The 20,738-nt window shown below is 38.5% G+C and overlaps 1 protein-coding gene across 1 annotated transcript in view; it reads right to left on the reverse strand.

The window, feature by feature from the left end:
- Window positions 1-212: 212 nt before the first annotated feature.
- Window positions 213-20,738, reverse strand: part of LOC127416433 (cadherin-2-like) — a 58,281-nt gene continuing 37,755 nt past the window's right edge. The window contains exons 4-16 of the mRNA XM_051655798.1: window positions 19,969-20,109; window positions 19,719-19,874; window positions 17,627-17,771; window positions 16,930-17,102; window positions 16,315-16,452; window positions 16,037-16,222; window positions 14,609-14,862; window positions 13,997-14,139; window positions 11,694-11,927; window positions 11,092-11,325; window positions 10,082-10,221; window positions 8,826-8,990; window positions 213-2,237 (exon numbers count right to left, since the gene is read on the reverse strand). Of these exons, the coding sequence (XP_051511758.1) occupies window positions 2,031-2,237; window positions 8,826-8,990; window positions 10,082-10,221; window positions 11,092-11,325; window positions 11,694-11,927; window positions 13,997-14,139; window positions 14,609-14,862; window positions 16,037-16,222; window positions 16,315-16,452; window positions 16,930-17,102; window positions 17,627-17,771; window positions 19,719-19,874; window positions 19,969-20,109 (2,316 nt within the window). The 3' untranslated portion in view covers window positions 213-2,030. The remainder of the gene's footprint in view (window positions 2,238-8,825; window positions 8,991-10,081; window positions 10,222-11,091; window positions 11,326-11,693; window positions 11,928-13,996; window positions 14,140-14,608; window positions 14,863-16,036; window positions 16,223-16,314; window positions 16,453-16,929; window positions 17,103-17,626; window positions 17,772-19,718; window positions 19,875-19,968; window positions 20,110-20,738) is intronic.

A 20,738-nucleotide genomic window follows, 5' to 3' on the forward strand; every position in this document is an offset into this window, starting at 1 on the left:
CCATAAATAACAATATTTTACTTTAAACTAACCCTTTAATATTAAGTAACTTGTATTTCATTCACAATGTGGCCAGTTGTTTGGTCAATTATTGCTCCGCTAATGACAATTGTTCCAAATCAATCCAAAGCACAATCAAGCATTGCGATTAGATAACTGTCGTATAAACAGCATATGCAGTAAATGCATAAAAAAAAAAACAACAACGCATAAGCAATTCCAAAATTAGAGTTTTATTGGTCATTTGGGCTGCAGTGGGTCATAATATCAACAAGTAATTGCAAACAGTGCCCACATAACTCTGCACAGCCAACTTTCATTAAAAAGTTGTTGATCATCCTATGGCTGTCGGCCTCATGAGTGGACTGGCTTCTTGCTTCCATTCTGCACTTTTAATTGGCATTCCACAGACCCTCTCTAACAGCATCCAGCAATACACACACACGCACACACACTAGCACGGCTCTCTAATAGGCAGAGACAGCTATGACGAGGGCTTCAGTCCACCACTATAGTTTAGTCCAAACATGAAGTTCCCAAAGGATTGGTGCATTTAGAAATATGGCCTCACAGCCTTGAATGTCACTCGAACTCTTTGATCCATGAGAGTAGCCCAGGGGAGAAGACAATGGAAATGAGGAACGTAGAAGAGAAAAACAAAGAAGGATGTGGAAGGTCAAGATGGAATCCTTGATGATAGACATCAAGCAATCAAATGAGAGATTGAAGGCGAAAAGAAAAAGGAATGTTACGTTATATAAAAATGAGGGATGAAAGTAAAGTGTATCTGGACCAAACTACAGTCTCACTTATTTCGCTTCAGTCTCTTGTCTTCTTAGAGGTGGGCATTTCTTTATTTGTGTGTAAATAAATTTCAGAAAGACTGTTTTATATGGAAAAGATAAAAACATGCAAAATCCTTTTGTCTGTAGTCCAAATTATACATTTACAAGTTCTTCACGCCCTGTTCTTTTTCATAGACTACATCAAAAGAGAAAAAACTAAACAAAAAAACTATGTACACACCATTTAATTTACAGTGGAATAAAAAATGAAAGAATACAAGGCATGAAAGAATACCAGGATGACTAAGGCTTATGACATGTTATTATTTGCAAAATATTAAATCACTTCAAAAAATTGTAGAGAGAGAGAGAGAGAGAGAGAGAGAGAGAGAGAGAGAGAGAGAGAGAGAGAATAAATGAATAAAACAAAGAGTTCTGCTACCAAATAATAATGCTCGTTTACCATTTAGCAACCGGCTGCATAAGTTAACATTTTGGTGGAAAAATTATGTATATATAAAAAAAGGAAAACCAACAAAAACAAGAAACTGAAAACTATTTTCTAGCAAACTGTACAAAGCTGTTCTCTCTGTCTAACCATTCGCAATCTTCCAAAGTCTTCATTTTGATACGTGACGTGAACAAACAGTATGATGGTGAGAAACGCAAACAGAAGCGTGTAGAAGCATAAACATTATAAACAGGCTCACGAAAAAACACTCCAAAACTCTGAGCCATCAAAGCCATCGAACAGAAAAAAACATTGTCAGATCAAATTAACAAAGACCAAAATAAGGAAGAAAAATGCAACAACAAAAAATTTACAAAAAGGCACATAATATCCCAGTGCTTCTGTACTGTGAGATTCAAGTGTAACTTAGCATTCATTTAAACGTTCTTTAAGCGTTCCTTCATACATTTTGTACCGATGATCCTTCAAACTTAGGCAAAAAAAATCCGGGACTAGTCACATTTCCTTCATTAGACCCCCTCCATCTGTAACAGAGGGCCTCAGAGAGACCTGGTTTTGTTGCCATGGTGATCTTCCTTCCACTTTATTTTAATTTCTCAGTCTTCGTTTGCTATCTCTCTAGGGTATATTGGTTTCTTCATTGTTTTGATTCAGCACACTGTCCACATCCCGCATTAAAAAAAAAGTGCCACACTGTTTTTTGATGGTTTTTTCTTTTAATTTTCTTCCTACTCCGATATCTTACTTGCTGTGGTCCTGTGTTGATGGCGTAGTTAGTCGTCGTTGCCTCCGTACATGTCAGCGAGTTTGCGGAAGCGAGGGCCCCAGTCGTTGAGGTAGTCATAGTCCTGATCGCCTCCACTGCTGGAGGAGTGAAGGGAGCTGAGCGACCCGGCGGTGGAGCCACTGCCCTCGTAGTCAAAGACCAGCAGGGAGTCATACGGAGGAGCCGTGGGATCGGTGTCGGCTGCCTTTAGACCCTGAGGGAGAAACATGACAGCAGATGTTGTTTTAATAGTTGTTTCACTGTGGCAAAATATTAATCACAATGTTGAATTAAAGGGATAGATCATCAAAATATTTTCTCAACCTCATACAAACTTGTACAACTTTCCCGTGGAACACAAAAGAAGGTGTTAGGTTATGCAATGACAATGAATGATGACTGAGACTTTCTTCTTTTGTGTTTCACAGAAAAAAGAAAACAAAAGACATACAGGTTTGGAACAACACAAGGGTGAGTAAATAATGACAATTTTCATTTGTGGGTGTCCTATCCATTTCAATCATTTTTATATATTTTTTTCCTAACACCTCAAGCATCTCAAACGCATACTGCTGTTACATTTCTATATACCAGAAGAGGGGGATGGGGAGGAGAAAAAGAAAGGGCAAAAGAGGAGGAGGGGAGATGGGAGGAGAGGCAAGCCGAGAAGGATTGGGGTCGCCGTGCAAACAGATGCTGGGTTGTGAAACAGGCTAAAGCGTTTATTTATAAGCGGTTCTGGAAACAGCACAGCTAAAAAATTAAACAAACTATGCAACAAAGCACAGTCAGACAGTACACTGGATGAGGGTTAACACAGTACAGCAACAACTTAAAGTGAGAAAAGGAAGGAATGAGGAGGGGGTCACGGTACAAATGAAAAGAACTGAAACCAATTAAAGGGATAGTTCACCCAAAAATGAAAATTCTCTCATAATTTACTCACCCTCATGCCATCCCAGAAGTGTATGACTTTCTTTCTTCAGCAGAACACAAATGAAGATTTTTATAAAAAATGTCTCAGCTCTGTAGGTCCATACAATGCAAGTGAATGGTGATCAGACCTTTGTAGCTCCAAAAATCACATAACAATATTATGTCCTTTTTTACTCTAAATCTCCACTTTCACTTTCAGGTGTGAAAGTTAAACTAAACAGGCAACACATGTGACTTGCAGATGTAAAAGTGAAAGTGGAGATTTAGGGTAAAAAAATTACTTACATTTTGATCTGTTTCTCACCCACACTTCTATATCGCTTCTGTAGAAATGGATTTAACCACTGGAGTTGTATGGATTAGTTTTTTGTTTCCTTACTTCATGTGATTTTTGGAGCTACAAAGGTCTGATCACCATTCACTTGCATTGTATGGACCTACTTGTTTGTGTTCTGCTGAAAAAAGAAAGTCATACACATCTGGAATGGTATGAGGGTGAGAAAGTGATGAGAGAATCTTCATTTTTAGGTGAACTATCCCTTTAAGTTAAAAGTGAGAGAGAGATAGAGATAGAAAATGCAATACTATTACAAACATTCTACAAACAGAACCACATAGACAATGGCTGTGTTTCAAAACCTAGTGAGCTGCTTACCTAGACAGATTTTTTGGCATTAAATGTTTGGGCCTCATAGACACATTCAAATTTGTTTGATTGTGACCTGTCTAGACAGCATTTTTGGGTATAATATTTACACCTGCACAGTATTTTTTGGCATCATGGGGGAGTTCAAACATTTGCATCGAACAGTTGGTCATAATAGACACATTCTAATGTTCGAGTCGCACATGAGCCTGCCATGCCCAAATATTCTAATTGAATATATGAACTCACCTAAGGGGTATTTTTCAGTTGAAGTCAGAAGTTTACATACACTTAGGCTGAAGTCATTAAACCTCATTTTTTAACCACTCCACAGATTTCATATTAGCAAACTATAGTTTTGGCAAGTTGTTTAGGACATCTACTTTGTGCATGACATGAGTAATTTTTCCAACATTTGTTTAGACAGACAGACTGTTTCACTTTTAATTGACTATATCACAATTCCAGTGGGTCAGAAGTTTACATACACTAAGTTAACTGTGCCTTTAAGCAGCTTGGAAAATTCCAGAAAATGATGTCAAACCATTAGCCAATTAGCTTCTGATAGGAGGTGTACTGAATCAGAGGTGTACCTGTGGATGTATTTTAAGGCCTACCTTCAAACTCAGTGACTCTTTGCTTGACATTATGGGAAAATCAAAAGAAATCATCCGAGACCTCAGAAAAAAATTGTGGACCTCCACAAGTCTGGTTCATCCTTGCGAGCAATTTCCAAATGCCTGAAAGTACCACGTTCATCTGTACAAACAACAGTACGCAAGTATAAACACCATGGGGCCACGCAGCCATCATACCACTCAGGAAGGAGATGCATTCTGTCTCCTAGAGATGAACGTAGTTTGGTGTGAAAAGTGCAAATCAATCCTAGAACAACAGCAAAGGACCTTGTGAAGATGCTGGAGGAAACAGGTAAACAAGTATCTATATCCACAGTAAAACGAGTCCTATATCGACATAACCTGAAAGGCTGCTCAGCAAGGAAGAAGCCACTGCTCCAAAACCACGATAAAAAAGCCAGACTACAGTTTGCAAGTGCACATGGGGACAAAGATCTTACTTTTTGGAGAAATGTCCTCTGGTCTGATGAAACAAAAATGTAACTGTTTGGCCATAATGACCATCATAATGTTTGGAGGAAAAAGGGTGAGGCTTGCAAGCCGAAGAACACCATCCCAACCGTGAAGCATGGGGGCAGCAGCATCATGTTGTGGGTGTGATTTGCTGCAAGAGGGACTGGTGCACTTCACAAAATAGATGGCATCATGAGGAAGGAAAATTATGTGGATATATTGAAGCATCATCTCAAGACATCAGCCAGGAAGTTAAAGCTCTGACACAAATAGGTCTGCCAAATGGACAATGACCCCAAGCATACCTCCAAAGCTGTGGCAAAATGGCTTAAAGACAACAAAGTCAAGGTATTGGAGTGGCCATCACAAAGCCCTGACCTCAGTCTGATAAAAAAAATTGTGGGCAGAACTGAAAAAGCATGTGCAAGCAAGGAGGCCTACAAACCTGACTCCATTACACCAGTTCTGTCAGGAGAAATGGGCCATAATTCCAGCAACTTATTGTGAGAAGCTTGTGGAAGGCTTTCCAAAATGTTTGACCCAAATTAAACAATTTAAAGGCAATGCTACCAAATACTAACAAAGTGTATGTAAACTTCTGACCCACTGGGAATGTAATGAAAGAAATAAAAGCTGAAATAATTAATTCTCTCTACTATTATTCTGACATTTCACATTCTTAAAATAGTGATCCTAACTGACCTAAGAGAGGGAATGTTTTCTACGATTAAATGTCAGGAATTGTAAAAACTGAGTTTAAATGTATTTGGCTAAGGTGTATGTAATCTTCTGACTTCAACTGTACACTTATACCATGATCTATTAGAATAATCGATTCAAATTGGCTGGCAAGTTCTAGTCAGTTTTAATCACCATTCTATATTAATGTGCCTACTCTGCTGTCCTCCGTAATGAGACATTGCTTGAGTTTTATGCCTCTGTTCAATCTACCTTCAGACATGGATAATGTGTTGCAAGTCTGATGAGCCTTAAAGCTGGGGTTAATCGTCACATCACAAAACCCGACATAATCAAGTCATACAATGGCATTTTAAATCAACTGTGAAGTGCTAAAGGAAAAAACGGAAGAGACTCCAGTGATTATGAGCCCTTTATTCTGAGCCTGATTTGTAAATAATTAGGAATGCATCTGCATTTTCCCCTTCAACACCCATAAGGCTGGTAAGAAAAATATGTTTTGACATTCAGCTTTGTTCTTTGCCCCCACATCTTGCATTAAAATGGTTTAATGCACACCTAGCCAATGACTATCCCTTAGTTGGTCACTTCATGCATTTTACTGATCAGATAGGTATGCAATCATAAAAAGACCAAGTGTAAATTCTAGGGCTGGGAATTGCTACAGACCTCACGATTCGATATTACAACAATATTTCCTAGCCGATTTGATATGTATTGCGATTCTGTAAGTATTGCGACTTGATGGTTTGATATAAAAACTTAATAAAAAGATAAAAAATGTTAACTCCTTTTTCTCAGAAAGAAATGTCGATTGAAGAACAGTTGTGTCTGAAATGAAAATAGTTTTCACTGTATAATATATAATTTGCAGGTAAAAGGTAGGGATGTGCAAAACTACCAATTTAAAACTAGCAATCGACCAGCCAGTGTGTTATCGACTGGCTATTAGTTGACTAGTTAATGCAAAGGAAACCATAAGGCTACCATTTGTAATAAAAAAAAAATAATATGTACAATATATCATTTTAACTTTTCAAACAAATTTTGTTATTTTAGAATATAAAATATATAACATATTACCATAGGCTATTACTATTATCAAAATGATAATTTTGCAACATAAATGGAGGCTAAAGAGTAAACTTGTTCAAGAAACATTCCTGGGGCTTTACTGAATTATGACACACATGACAATTCACCTGTGGTCCCAATGTCATTGAATGCTCTTTGCTTATGCATCCTGAAATAGTCTGAGATAATATGAGGCATTCTCATAGACAACACTATTCTTACAAACTGCTCCCAGATGACAAGTAAAAAAAAAGTGAGAACTCACAATTTGCACATGTTCCATGAGACACAATGGTGCTGTGTGCGTTGGCGCCAAAGCGCAACAGAACAAAAAAACAAATCAGACGCATGCATCACCGGCATGTCTTTCGTCTGTTCATCAAAATATAATCAGGTATGTTTTCTCAAGCATGCGTCTTTGTATCTAGCGACATTTCTTGTCGACAGTGGTAGGCAAATGTGCAAAATTGCCCGCCACTGCGCATGAATACACTAGCTGTTAGATTATAAATACTGCAGGGGTGTGACATGTAGTTTACGACATTTAACAGTTAATTTTACAGCTAAACTATTTATTAAAACAGTGTCAGACAGAATCTGCAGAATGACTTCTGACACACACTCTCCACAACACCTCTCAAATAAACTTAGGGATTATGCATAATATTAGGAACATTGATCACAGCAGAGGATTTTGATGTCCGACAGTGAACAATCGACGCTTTGATGGATCTAGCAGCGGTGCATTAAAGGACTAAATGTAAATAATTAAAGAGACAAAATTTCTCATAGAGAAAACCTGTTAGTGTTGAACTCTGCACAAATAAAGCTTTCTATATTTATCTATTAATCATTGTAGCATTAAGACAAACATGTATTTTTTATTTTTTATTAAATAAAATCAAGAATCGTGATTTGTAACAGAATCGATTTTTTCCCCCAGCCCTAGTGAGTTCCCTCCAAGACAGATTCTATTCCTCAAACCCCTTTTGGAGGGGGTTTGTGACGCAATCCATTCGAAACTCAGCCAATTGTCAATGCATCTCTCTGTTCAAGCCACATATGTAAACTTTACTCCACCCAAACAGTGCTACATCAGCATTGGGAAAAAGTGAAACAACAGCTGTTACCAATTATTTACATAGGGCTCGCATCGTGCAACAAATAAAACAAATTAAGAAATGGTTGCACATTTTAGAAGAGACAGAACTTTTTTCTTTATTCATTTGATGCAGATCACTGACAAAAAGTAAACTATCCACAAACTTGCGGAAAATTTGCCGCTCATTATTTTCACATGCAAATGAGCTTGTGATTCGCCACAAACATTTGCCAGAGGTTTGCAGCTCTTCACCGGTAGTGGTGAACCTCCGTCAAAACTTTGGTAACAATGGACGATTTGCGGCAAGTTTGCGGCAAATTTGCAGTGAACTCTTAATTTTTGTAAGGGGATACCCACACACAGTCCAGAGTCACTTGGAATCGAATAGTAAATCATATCTTTTAAATTTGCTGCCCAGCATTAGCATAATCACCGAAGTGAACTTTGTTTATTTACATATAGCGCGGAAATTGAAGATCAGATTTATATCCGTTTAGTGGAGACACATTGATATGGCCAAGTGTAAACGGAATTAGCTTGTTTAATCGTGACCATTTAATACCTCCTTAGATGCTCAAAATTGCAGTCTAGGTAAGAGGCTCACTAGGTTTTGAAATACAGCCACATTGTACAAATAAAGTTCTATTCTTGGCATAACATTGTCCAGGCAGAACACTGACATAGACTAAACATTGTATAGATGTTCAGTTGACACAATCTGTACACAGAATCTGAAATTCGCTTGTCTAAACAAACCTTTCTACAGACTCAAAATGACTTTAAACAAAACTCAGCTTTCCACTTTAATTAAGTAAAAGCCAATATTGCTTCACATAACTTACAAGTGACGAACTTTGCTCACATTGCAGTGCAATGTTCTAGAGAGTCCTTACTCCTTCAAATACATTTCAGTCTGACAGATTGACAAACGCTGCCTTCTACAAAGCCTGTCTGTCTTTTAAGTCAGGCTGCTTACATTTAGCCATAATGTTTAATTCATTACCTTATTTAAGCAGTTTCTCGCTAATCTCACACTGCTTTGAGTGCAGTCGCACTGCTTAAAGCCTGTGAGGTCTGCATGTGTGCATGTGTGTGTGTGTGGGCGTGAATCCCTAAGCCTGGCTAATGATCAACGAAACTAAAAGGCCCTCGGTCCAGTTAGCTAATCAATCACCATTATGTCTTATCACTGGTGCCATCAAGCCATTTTAGATGGCGAGACTTCAGTAGAGAGGACACACAGACATGGCGTACCTCGTGGATGAACTCTCCTATGTCTCCGGGGTGGGGCGCGGCTGAACGGAGAGGATAGTTGGGCTCCGAATGCATGGGCCGCTCATCCAGACGGCGGATCCCAACTGGCTTGATCATGTCTGGCTCCAGAGTATCGGGCTGCTGCAGCTGACTCAGATCATAGTCCTACAGAAACACAGATAGCAACACAAACAGGGTTAGCGGTCTGCTGAAAACCCATGGATACCTGGGAAGATCTGCATGGAGAAGAAGGGAACTTAATTGCTGACCTTGTTACTTTATTTTAAATAGCAGAGTAAAAATAAGGTAGGCTTAGGGTGTTTACTAGGGTTAGTAAGTATATAATGAGCTTAATATTAAATAATAGAAGTATATGATATGACCTCATTTATATAGCTAAGTAAACACGTGTGTGTGTGTGTGGGTGGGTCAGGTTTTGACTTCAAAGAATAGTACATCCCCCCCTCAGAATAGTAAAACCCGAATCACCAACATTTAATAAACAAAGAAAATGGTTTAATAAACATCCAAAATAATGAAAATCTAAACATGCAAAAAGGTGTCTGTGAAGGTTATGCTTAGGTGGTAGAAAATATCATTAGCTCGGTCTAAATAAGAGAAGTCAATGGAAAGTCCCAACCATGTATGTATGTGTGTGTGTTAATGTGTGTGTGTGTGTGTGTGTGTCAGCACTGAGACACTTTCTCAAAAACCAAAGTGAGTCTCACACATACATGCTCATTCTTGTTTCATCAATTTAAAATAAGTCACTAGCTTGCTAAGACTTCATCAGCGTTGATTGAAAAATTATTACTGAAAATTAGTCATCAAGATACCATACCGCACCACACAGCTAAAATGAAAATCGTCTTGAATTTGGGCTAGTCCTTTGTTCTTTATTATTATTATTTTTTTATAAAAACCAATTGGCTACATGACCCATGATTTGCTACTTGCTAGTTAGTATTAGAGAGAGGGGTATTCTTATTTTAGAGAGCATTTTATTGGACAAAAATATTTTTAATAATATCGTTTTTTCCAGAGGAGAACGACTTTCCATTTTAAAGGTGTATATCTGCTAAAACTTAATTTCGTACACAAGTTTTATAGATACAGATGACCTATAGATGTATAGATGAGACTTTAACATGTCTCTTTTTTTCTTTCTTTTTTTTTTTTTTTAAACAAGCTAATGATCTAAATCATGAAGCTAGTTGGTCAGGCTGACATCAGCAGAGGGAGGAAGTGTGTTTTACCTGGTCCTCCTCTCCACCACCCTCCTCGTCGTATTTGAGAATGTTGTCTCGCACATCATCCTCTGGATCGATCAGCAGTTGCTTGGCCTGTCTCTCTTTATCCCGTCTCTTCATCCACATCACAAACATCAACACCAGCACTGCAGAGAGGGACACACATAGAGAGAGATCAATATAAAATGAGCAAAATGACTTGAGATCACACAGTTAAAGCTGCTGTGTGTACTGTAATTTCTGCACCACTAGCGGCACCAGTTTGAATTGCAATTTGTTTGTCTGGGCAAGAATTAACAGCACTGGCTCACCCAATGGCAGAGGGGCAGAAATTACATGCTTCACTTTTAACTGTCAAAGCTAACATAACATACAGTATGCCTACTAGAAATGTTACTAACTGATAAGAACTCCACTGCCTGCAAGAAAATATATCAATATAGTGTGTACATGGGTGTGTACATATTTTGCAATAGTTTGGAGACAAAATTGTCCCCAAAGTAAGCTAAATTTGATAAAACCTCCATTCAGTGACATCTTGGATGGAAAAATGATTCATAAATATAGTAATTAATATATATATACACTGAACTGAGTATTGGTCCCATGTTTCATGAGCTGAAATAAAAGATCCCAAATATTTTCCATATGCATTGATTAGATTAGATTAGATTAGATTAGATTAGGGCCTAATGAATTGATTTCAATTGACTGATTTCCTTAAATGAACTTTAACTCAGTAAAATCTTTGAAATTGTTGCATGTTGCATTTATATTTTTGTTCAGTATGTATATATATATATATATATATATATATATATATATATATATATTATTCTAAAAATGCAAGGTTTCATTTATGGTTTGGTTAGGATATAGTAATTATAATAAGCTTTATTTACTTTAACAACAATATGCGATAGCTTTAGTTTGCTTTATAATGATAGATGTACTGTATATGGTAGTATAAGGTATGTCAACATGTAGATGGCTAAACAAACAAGTGCATGTCTTACCCAGCAGAATGATGATGCAGATGAGAATGGCAATGATGGCTCCGGTGCCCAGCCCGGCAGCCATTATGCGTTCCATGTCCACGCAGTCACCGTGGTGATCGCACTGGCACACTTTGATGCGCAGGAAGGTGGTGTTGGACATGGGTAGGTTGCCAGAGTCTGTGATGCTGATGGGCACCTCGTATATCCCGCTCTCCAGATAACTGATCTTCAGACTCAACTGAGCATGATCGCCTACAAGCCAACCACAAATATAACAAAAATACAAGGGTCAGTCAAGTCTGGCAAGAGACAACAGAACAGATGTTAAAATGGAATTACGTTTGCTTGACAAAGCCAAAATACTGTTATTCTACAAACTTTTATTTTTTATTTTTTTACAAACAGCTTTCAAATGTAAACAAACCCACAAAAGACATTTAATCTTCTTTAAGCTGCTCTCTCTCTCTCTCTCTCTCTCTCTCTCTCTATCTATCTAACAGTTTATCTATCTCTCTGACGGTTTATCTAACTATCTATGTGACAGCCTTACTGTCTATCAATACACTTCAGCTTTAATCCCAGTAAATAACATGCAAAGATTTTGGTGGTCTGTGGCGTACCACTAATTCGAGTCAATGTCCAGTTCCTGCGGATATCTGAGGGTCGGTTGGGCAGTTCAAAGGCGTAAGGCCCAGCGTTGGGGTTGAGATCTCCGTCTACTGCTGTGATATTGATGGCATTAGGTTCAGGGCGCTCACACATTTCTGTTTCCTGAGGGTAGACTTGAGGAGCGTTATCGTTTATGTCCAGTAGGTAGATCTGCAGAGTTCCTGTCCCGCTCGCAGGAGGGACACCTGTCGAGAGGCACAAACAAAGAGACAGAGAGAAAATCAATACAAACATAGTCTCATCGGCATATGGTCTTAGACAGGAAGGAGCCATCTAACTGGAAAGTAAAATGACCATCTAAAGTTAGTTTTGTGACGTTTGGGGGCATGTAAATCTGCAATTGAAGCTAACTCTGAGAACACAGCGGAAAACAGGTGTGTGCGCGTGCAACGATATCTCATTTATTTACTACTAACGGCTTCAAACAACACTCAGAATATCTTTCCAACATTCGATGACAACAACCTGGCAAAATAAGCAACTTGTTTTTCCTCAAAAGTACTCAATTGGAGCAGTCTGATAACCCGTGAACATGACTTTGCTTCCCAGCAGAATGATAAAACTTGTGTTCTCAGACTTCTGGAAAATGTGTTGCAGCCGTCCAATCAGATTGGACAAGGGAATTTCAGACAGCAATATGCATCGTGACTGTGAACAATTTGTAGGCGTGCTGTCTGAACCTCAGACTAAAACATGAAAAGTGAAAATACAGCAGTTAACAACTTTGATTTCCACTCATCTGGGCTTCTGGACATGGTAAATCATTTTTACAGATCCAGTCATATCTCAATCTACCTGCCCACATGCAATTAATTAACTATCTAAAAACAGGAGCTTTGGAAACCATGACAGACTGAACCATCAACACTGAAGCTGTGAGAAAATTTAGGGTTAGGCGATATTTAGAATTTTCACAACATGTGATTTTTTTTGTTTAAAAAAAAAAGAAAAAACACCTGTTATTTCAGAACAAATACATAATTATTGAAATATTTACTGAATACCATCAAAAGGCTGAAAAATATTGCCCAGCCCTAGTTTCTGTTTGAGCAAGAATGGGAACACTTTTCGACTTCACTTTTTTAAAGAATTGATCTTTAAACAAACAGCTGCTAAAAGACATCCAGAGTGACTATCTATTCTCATCCTGCTGGCATTCTCCAGCCCTGAGAGCAACTAAACAAGTACAACTAACTGTCCTTTAATTTACTGAATCAGGTGTGTGCATTGGGCTAAATGCGAAAAGGCCTCATGGTGGGTAAAGGAGCCAATCAGCACCATACTGCTACTAACACACAAAGATTCACTTTAACTGAGTGTTTCTGGGGCCAAGCTTTTAAGTTTATAGCGTGTGTGTGAGAGGGAGTTTGTTTCACAGCTCTGATGCAGGGGGAATGTTAAACACTGTTGCAGAATAGGGCCTAGCAGACTTCTGTACAATCATTCACACAGCAGCTAGTGTATGTGTGTTAGAGGGAGAGAGACAGCTTTAAAGAACAACCAGGAGAAAGTAGGGATGTCCAAAACTACATCTTTTAAAAAATGACTATTCGACTAATTGGTCTTAAGAAAGCGCTGTATAATTAGGTTGGTACACAGTCAAATTAATAAAAAGTATTTATTTTCCATGTAAAATTTAAATAACATGTTTTGCTTTAGTACAATGGGGGTCCCTCATAAGGGATCATCATATTTGTGGGTTCTTGGCATCAAAAAGTATAAAAACTCCTGAAATAGATGGAGCGCATCTGAATGGAACAGAACGAGACACATTTTTTAAAAGTTGGCCTATTTTTAACTTAACACGCCATTTTAAAACACTTGTGACAGAACGGTCAAACAGTGCAAGATCCGACACAACAGTCAAAAACGTCAAGCTGAATATGTGGCAGCGGTGCTTTAAAGGGGATGAAAAAATATATAAAAATGACAAATATATAGGCTATATATATATATATTTTTTTATTGATAATCTAGTTGACCACACAAATTGTTTGTTTGATGACTAGTCGACCATCACAAACCATTCTCAAGAGAATGTGAGCATATAGGCATTCAGAATGAGTTTGCATACATTTTTGGTGATGTGTGGGTGTGTATTTATCTCCGCGTTTTTATGGTTGTTAGTTTTCCTTTAGAGCTCAGATCAATGAAATCACTCATCCACACTGAACCTGTAATGGATTTCAACTGAGCCACAGCTTCTGCATTTGTACATTTACTTTAACAAACAAACCCATTCCTATCTACGTACCATTGTCGGAGGCCATGAATGTGGCGTTGTAGAGGTTATTTTTGACGTAGGGAGACTCGCGGTCCAAAACAGCAATAGTGGAAATTCGGCCATTGCTAGGGTCAATCTCGAGCCAGTTGGCGGGGTCAAACAGCTTAGAGTACCTTTAAAACACACAAAAATGCACAAAAAAAGAGGTTGTTTACATTTACTTTTTCACAGAATAACCACTGAAGTGAAAAAAAAAAAAAAAACAAACAAAAAAAACCATAATGAAACACAATGACAACAAATTAAAGGGGTCATATTACGAATTTAGTTCCCCCACCATGTTTCTAGCAACACAAAACAGTAACTTAGTTTTACTATACCATTTTCTACACTCTCCCTTGGTTGTTTTTTTTTGCTACTGTACATTTAAGACTTCTATATGTAAATTACCTTTGCTATAATTGGCTAACCTCTGCATGTTAAATGAGTACCAAATAGGTGTTGATATATAAAGTAGGTAGTCATACCTGCTCATGGTTCTGATGCCATAACCATGACAATTTCCAATTTTTGCAGCTCCATAAATGGGCTGGATATGTCCCCTATTTATTCCATTTTATTCAAAATATATTTAGAAGTTACCTAATACTTTGCTGCATGTATCTATCTGGATCATGTGCTGTTAAAGTCGTTAGCATCGACCACGCCGGCAGACCCTCCTCCAGTTTGATCTGTTTGGGGTTGGGGTCAAAGTTTGGGCTTTCGTTCACGTCGATGACACGTATGGACACGGTGGATGTAGACTGGCGTGTGCGATGGATCCCGCTCGCTAGCGGCACCTCATTTTCAGCAACGACAGTCAACATGAATGATCGATTCATCTCAAAATCAATTGGCTGTACACAAGAACACGAAAACACACACACACACACAATCAAGTTAATGTAGCTTAGTAATATTTTAGGGGAATCAAAATATTCAATAAATGGATCTTGATGCAATTAAGTATACAGAGGAGAAATGTTTTAATAATAATTTATGAATGACTCATTCCCAATTAAGAGACATATAAACCACTAACTCAGCTGAACAGCAGGTGGAAGCTGTTTCCATGGAGAAAGTATTTTGTTCCATATCTGAACCCATGCCTACGAGCTTCTAGCAAATAGCAATAAACCCCAATAACAGTTGATACAGTGGCCTCAAAAGTATTTGGACACTTAAGTCACACTTAAAAACGTATGAATTTCATTGCATGGATAAAAAAATAAAGTGGCATCTGCAAACAAATGATGCCAGAGCTTTCTCTGATCTAATGTCACTTTTCTGAACCATTTTTGTAATGACTTTAAACCACTGTGGTGGAATGACACGCCCCTCCTTTGGATTATCATTGCCCCACCTTTTCTGAAGGCCGTCCTTCAGCCAGGCTCACAACGGGAGTGGGCAGGAGAGACACAATTTAAAAATCCTTGTTTGGCAGCGGATGATGAGGCGCACCTGATGTGAAGAGCCTCTTCACCACTGCCTTTAAAATGCAGAGCATACCTCTCCTTGAGAGAATGGTCTCTAAATCCAGTGCATGCACACTGGCGTCCTCGCAGGTCCAGGAGCAGAGTGGGAAGAGTACTGGCTGAATTAGATGCACTGCCAGACCCACCACAGTGGTGGAGAATACGGGTAAAGGTTGAGCAGAGAGAGCACAGAAGATCAAACAATGGTAATGTAACATGCCCTTTCTTTTTCAAGTCAGATGAAAAACCTGGATTGGGATGGAGAATCCATGGGGATGGCCTCCCAACTGACAAGAAGGTTAAGTGGCATTTAATAAGCATTCACTCTGCAGCTGATTGAGGTTGTCATGTTTAACCCATTTTTTTCTCTGTCCCCACCCGAATGCAAGTGAGAGGGAGAGCTCGTCCGGAAAGGTATCCCCTACACATCCACTCCAACCACAGGGCCTGGTTGTGGAAGTAGCATTCTCGTGTTGATGGCTGCAGAAGGAGCATTTTTGAAGGAACACTTTCTGGGGCCACTGTATTCAAATTTCTTGCAGTGTACGTGCATTACCTTGACCACGGTAACAAGGCCTTCATTGGTAACGGGGTCAGTAGGGATTGAGAAGCGTCCGGTTGGATCCCCAGATATGATCCGGTAAACCGCGTTCCAGGATGGAGTTCCCGGTTCGTCTTTGTCTGTCACAGTAAGATTTGCCACTATCACATTCACACGGTTCTCAGGGACATCACCATGAAACTACAGTGAGAGAGAGAGACAGAGAGAGATTGATTTTCAGCTAAGATGGCTTTTGCAAGACTCATGTTTAAGTGTCTGTGTGTGTCACTCACAGTCTCTCGGGTGAACTCTGGAGCATTGTCATTGACATCCAGCAGGCGTATGACAGCAGTGGCGGTGTTAGACAGACCATACATGGGGTTTCCCTCCATATCAGTGGCCTGGATGATCAGGGTGTACTGAGGCACCTTCTGCTCGGCACAGAAAACAAAACAAGTTGGATTTGAAAACATAGGATGGATCAACAGAGAATTAAAAAAAAAAATGTCATTGGCTTTACAGTTCAAACAGTCAGAACACAAAACTGATGGGATCAGCTGTGGTGGAAGACAGTGACTGGATCTTAAACCTTTGGTCGACAAAAAGCACAGAGTGGCTGTTGAATCACATTGAATGATGTGACAGACAGCTAGTTGTCCACTCTCATGCATTCAAACAGCACAGGCTAGCTGAACTCACTCTCAAAATTCAGTTGTGAGCTCTGAAAATGTAGAGGAGTCACTTATAGAATGCAGTCGTCACTCTTGTTCATAACCGAACTGTGTGTTCATGTAACAGTATTTCATACTAGCCTAAAACAGGACTGACAACTGTGTTCTGCTGTTCTGTGAACGTGCCCAGTATTTTTGTGTATTGTTGGCATTACACTCGCAGACACTTCGTCGTACCTCTCGGTCCAGGCCTGCAGCTACAGTGATGATTTTGCCCGTCTTGTTGTTGATAGTGAACATGTTGGAGGAGGGGCTTTCTGGGGTCTGGGAGAGGATCTTGTATCTGAGCATCCCATTGGCTGTATTTGGGTCATCCTTATCCTGGGCGGTCACTGTCATCACGAATGTACCTAAAGCCAAGAAATAAATGTCAACTTTTGTCTTACAAAAAACAAAAACAAATTTTCACTTCATTGGTGACATGTAACAAACTGTTACAACAGGTTTCCCACACATTTTGACCAATACATTTCCATGACTTTTCCATGAACTTTCCAGTCATTTGTGATAACTGTATACAGATTTGAAAAAAAAAAAAAAAAAAAATCATTTTAATTCAGATTGATTTGCTAATGAATCATTTACACTAATTTGTTAACTGGTTTGACCGATTCATTGAATAGAACCGACACACAAATGATTCTCACACAAGTTGGACATTACGATTGCAGCTTGCGAAAATGTTTTACTCTACACAAGAACAATACTGAGCTGATTAAATGTTTAAGTGCAGACAATAACTATAAAACTTTATAGACATGTCCTAACTTTTAAGATTTTCCTTAATTTACATATGACTTTTCAAGTCCTGGAAAACACCATTTTAAAATTCCATGACTGTGGGAACCCTTTGTTAAAGAACGAGCATGTGTACCTGGTTTAGCACCCTCATCCACAGTTCCGTTCCAGATCTGGTGTATGAACTCGGGCCTGTTGTCGTTCATGTCAATGACATTGATGATGATGTCGATGGGGTTCTCCATCTGGTTCCCGTTAATGTCCACGGCATGAGCACGTAGCTGAAGACACAAACACACACTTACATATTTACCATTTGCATTAACCCCCTGAAAAGCCTTCATGACAACAAAAGCTGAAAAAACAAACACCCAAGTCCACATCTGAACATCTATCTAAACAACAACAACAACCCCAATTATTTACAACGAATGTTTGGGCATAGCAGCTGCTACAGTTGACCTGCTTGCAGTTTGTGTGCAAGAGCAGATATTGGGCTCCTAGGTCTGCAGCAGAGTCAGAAATTAAATGGGGTTCAGGACAAAACTGCCAACAAAAGTTACAAAATTGCCCCAAAATGGAAAATGTGGGAGCAAAAATTGTCCCATAATGAATTTATCTCTTTCTTATTTGTAACATCTAATATAAATTGAGACACCTTATTTTAATTATATTTTTATTGTTATTTGTTACTATGTTATTGTTATTATTATTTTCTTGTCATTATTTGTTGTGTGTATTAATGCTTTGGAAATATTGTATGTACAGTAATAATCATCACAATGAAATACTTTGAAATTGAAATATATATTTTTAATATTCTATTCAGGGCCTAGTAATGAAAATGATGCTTTTTATTAAAGTTAAAATTTGTTGTTTATTTATTTTTTAATTTTTTTATTTTTTAGTGTTATCAAAATCATACATCCTGTAACTCGTCACCATTTCTTTTAACTTTCTTTTCAGTCTTTTCAATTTTTGATCACCCTTTTGCCTTCACTAGCTCATTTTAAATAGCCCTGTGACAACTGAATAAGTAAAAAGTACAAATAATTAATGTAGTCTCTCAATTAATATGTGGTCATAAAGGTGCATGCATAATAGTTATAAATTATCAATTTGCTGTTTAAAATACTTTCAGATGGAGTTTAGCTTGTCAGGCATTTTGACATATTGGTCAAGGTATGACAATTTAAGTTTGATGGTAACATCTTATGTATCTAATTATTCACATTCTGAATTTATTTGAATGATATGATTAAATTGAAGTGATTGACCTAAGGATGACACAAAGTCTATTTTTATATGGTTAGAAAAATATATCCTTATTAAGGTCAAAAATACCCCTGTAAAACAATTCAATAGGGCAAATATTTCTCCTTTATTTCTGACACTGGTCTGCTGCATATATTCATGAGCTAACCAAAGCAAGCCTGATGCTCCACCCTTGGCACCATTAGGAGGCAAATCATTACATATTCATGCAATCTCTACATAGTTATTTGAATTTGAATGTGGATTAGGTGGACACTGAGGGAGGTTAACAGACTCTCAGGTCCAGTAGTAAATTGAAAAGGATATTAAAACAACACAGGAAAAGGTTCTAACTACTTTCAGGGGAGATTGAGGATTGTTCTTAGGAAAATCCTGATTTAGGGAAGGCCCCCCTACCAGCACAATGAATGAATGTGTGTGTAATTTAGAGTGAGGATAAGCTCCTGTGACTTTAATTTTGCCTGCTCTCCTCTTCACGGTACAGTGGATTAGAGGGATGTTAGAGGTCACATTCTCAGACCGGCTGCCATGGTAACCCTGACATACGCAATTTATTGTGAGTTTGAGAGTGTTTCTCTCTTTCCAAGATGGGATGCATGATTCTAAAACCAGGGATATGGAGACATGCATGCACACATTTAGGTGCGGCTATCCTTATGAGGACTCTCCACAGATATCATTATTTTTATACTGTATGAACTATAGATTCTAACCCCTAACCCTAACCCTAACCTAACTCTCACAAAAAACTTTCTGATTTTTTACATTTTCAAAACAACATCCTTTAGTATGTTTTTTAAGTGATTTGAATTATGAGGACACTAGAAATATCCTCATAAACCACATTTATAGCATAATACCTTGTAATTACCAGTTTGTAACCTAAAACAATTTCCTCGTAAACCACCCAAATCCACCAACACACACATACACACACACACACACACACTTACATGGAAGTTGGGGATATGTTCTCTGTCAAGTGGTTTGGTGACAGACAGGATTCCTGAAATGGGGTCGATGATAAACAGGCCGGTGGGGTTTTGGTCAGCGCCTGGTCCGGTCACACTGTAGCGTAGTGTGTTACTCTTATCCTTGTCAGACTGGATCTGAAATACAAAAGCACAAATTTTGCAGAATAAATGTACAACTGAATTATTAAATAATGTTTTTTTTTCTTTTTTTCTGTGTATTAAAACTCACTTTGACAAGCTCTTCAGGGAATTGTTTTCTGGAGTTTTCGAGCACGTTGACAGGGGGAATGACCCAGTCTCTTTTCACACGATTCACACTGCCATCACCCTTGACAACCACACTGTGCCGTGGAAACCATATCTCTGGCACCTGATAAATAAATAAAAAATAAAAAATAAAAAGAACAACAGTTACAAACACCCAACCGGCCAATATATATTTACCCACACACACACTGTGGTACTTTCAACACAACTGCCCCAGCCCCAAATAATTACAAAATTAACTTTACCCTCTTTAAAAGGGTCATAAATATGAATGCTGCTCCAGCATTAAATCCCTCAGATGAAAAACCTCTCTCAGTGAATGTGTGTGTGTGTAGAATTCACAGTATCATTCAATCTGCTTGCTCCTTCAGCCCTTTTATTCAGAGCCAGAGGCAGCCAGAGGAATGTTTGACCAGAAATCTGCCCTACTCTTAGTGTTATGCAGAAAACTGAACAAAACACCTCAAAGTGTGCACTTTAAAAGTTCATTTTACTGTAAAAGCTGACACGAAGACAGTATCCTTTATGTGGGTACACAATCTCTGAGTGTTTGCTTGTAAGGCGTCTCAATATTTCTTTTCATTTGATATGAGCTAAGCCTCCCTCCCTCTTGACCTATCTTCTCTCCCTCTCTTGTGGTGAAATACTGACGTTAATGACAGCGAAATGGGGATAGGTGGGGGGCAGGTTTTCTCGTTTTCTCTCTCTGCATCTCTCTGTCTGCTATGACTC

The sequence above is a fragment of the Myxocyprinus asiaticus genome, chromosome 25 (genome assembly GCF_019703515.2).
Source record: "Myxocyprinus asiaticus isolate MX2 ecotype Aquarium Trade chromosome 25, UBuf_Myxa_2, whole genome shotgun sequence".
Taxonomy (NCBI): domain Eukaryota; kingdom Metazoa; phylum Chordata; class Actinopteri; order Cypriniformes; family Catostomidae; genus Myxocyprinus; species Myxocyprinus asiaticus.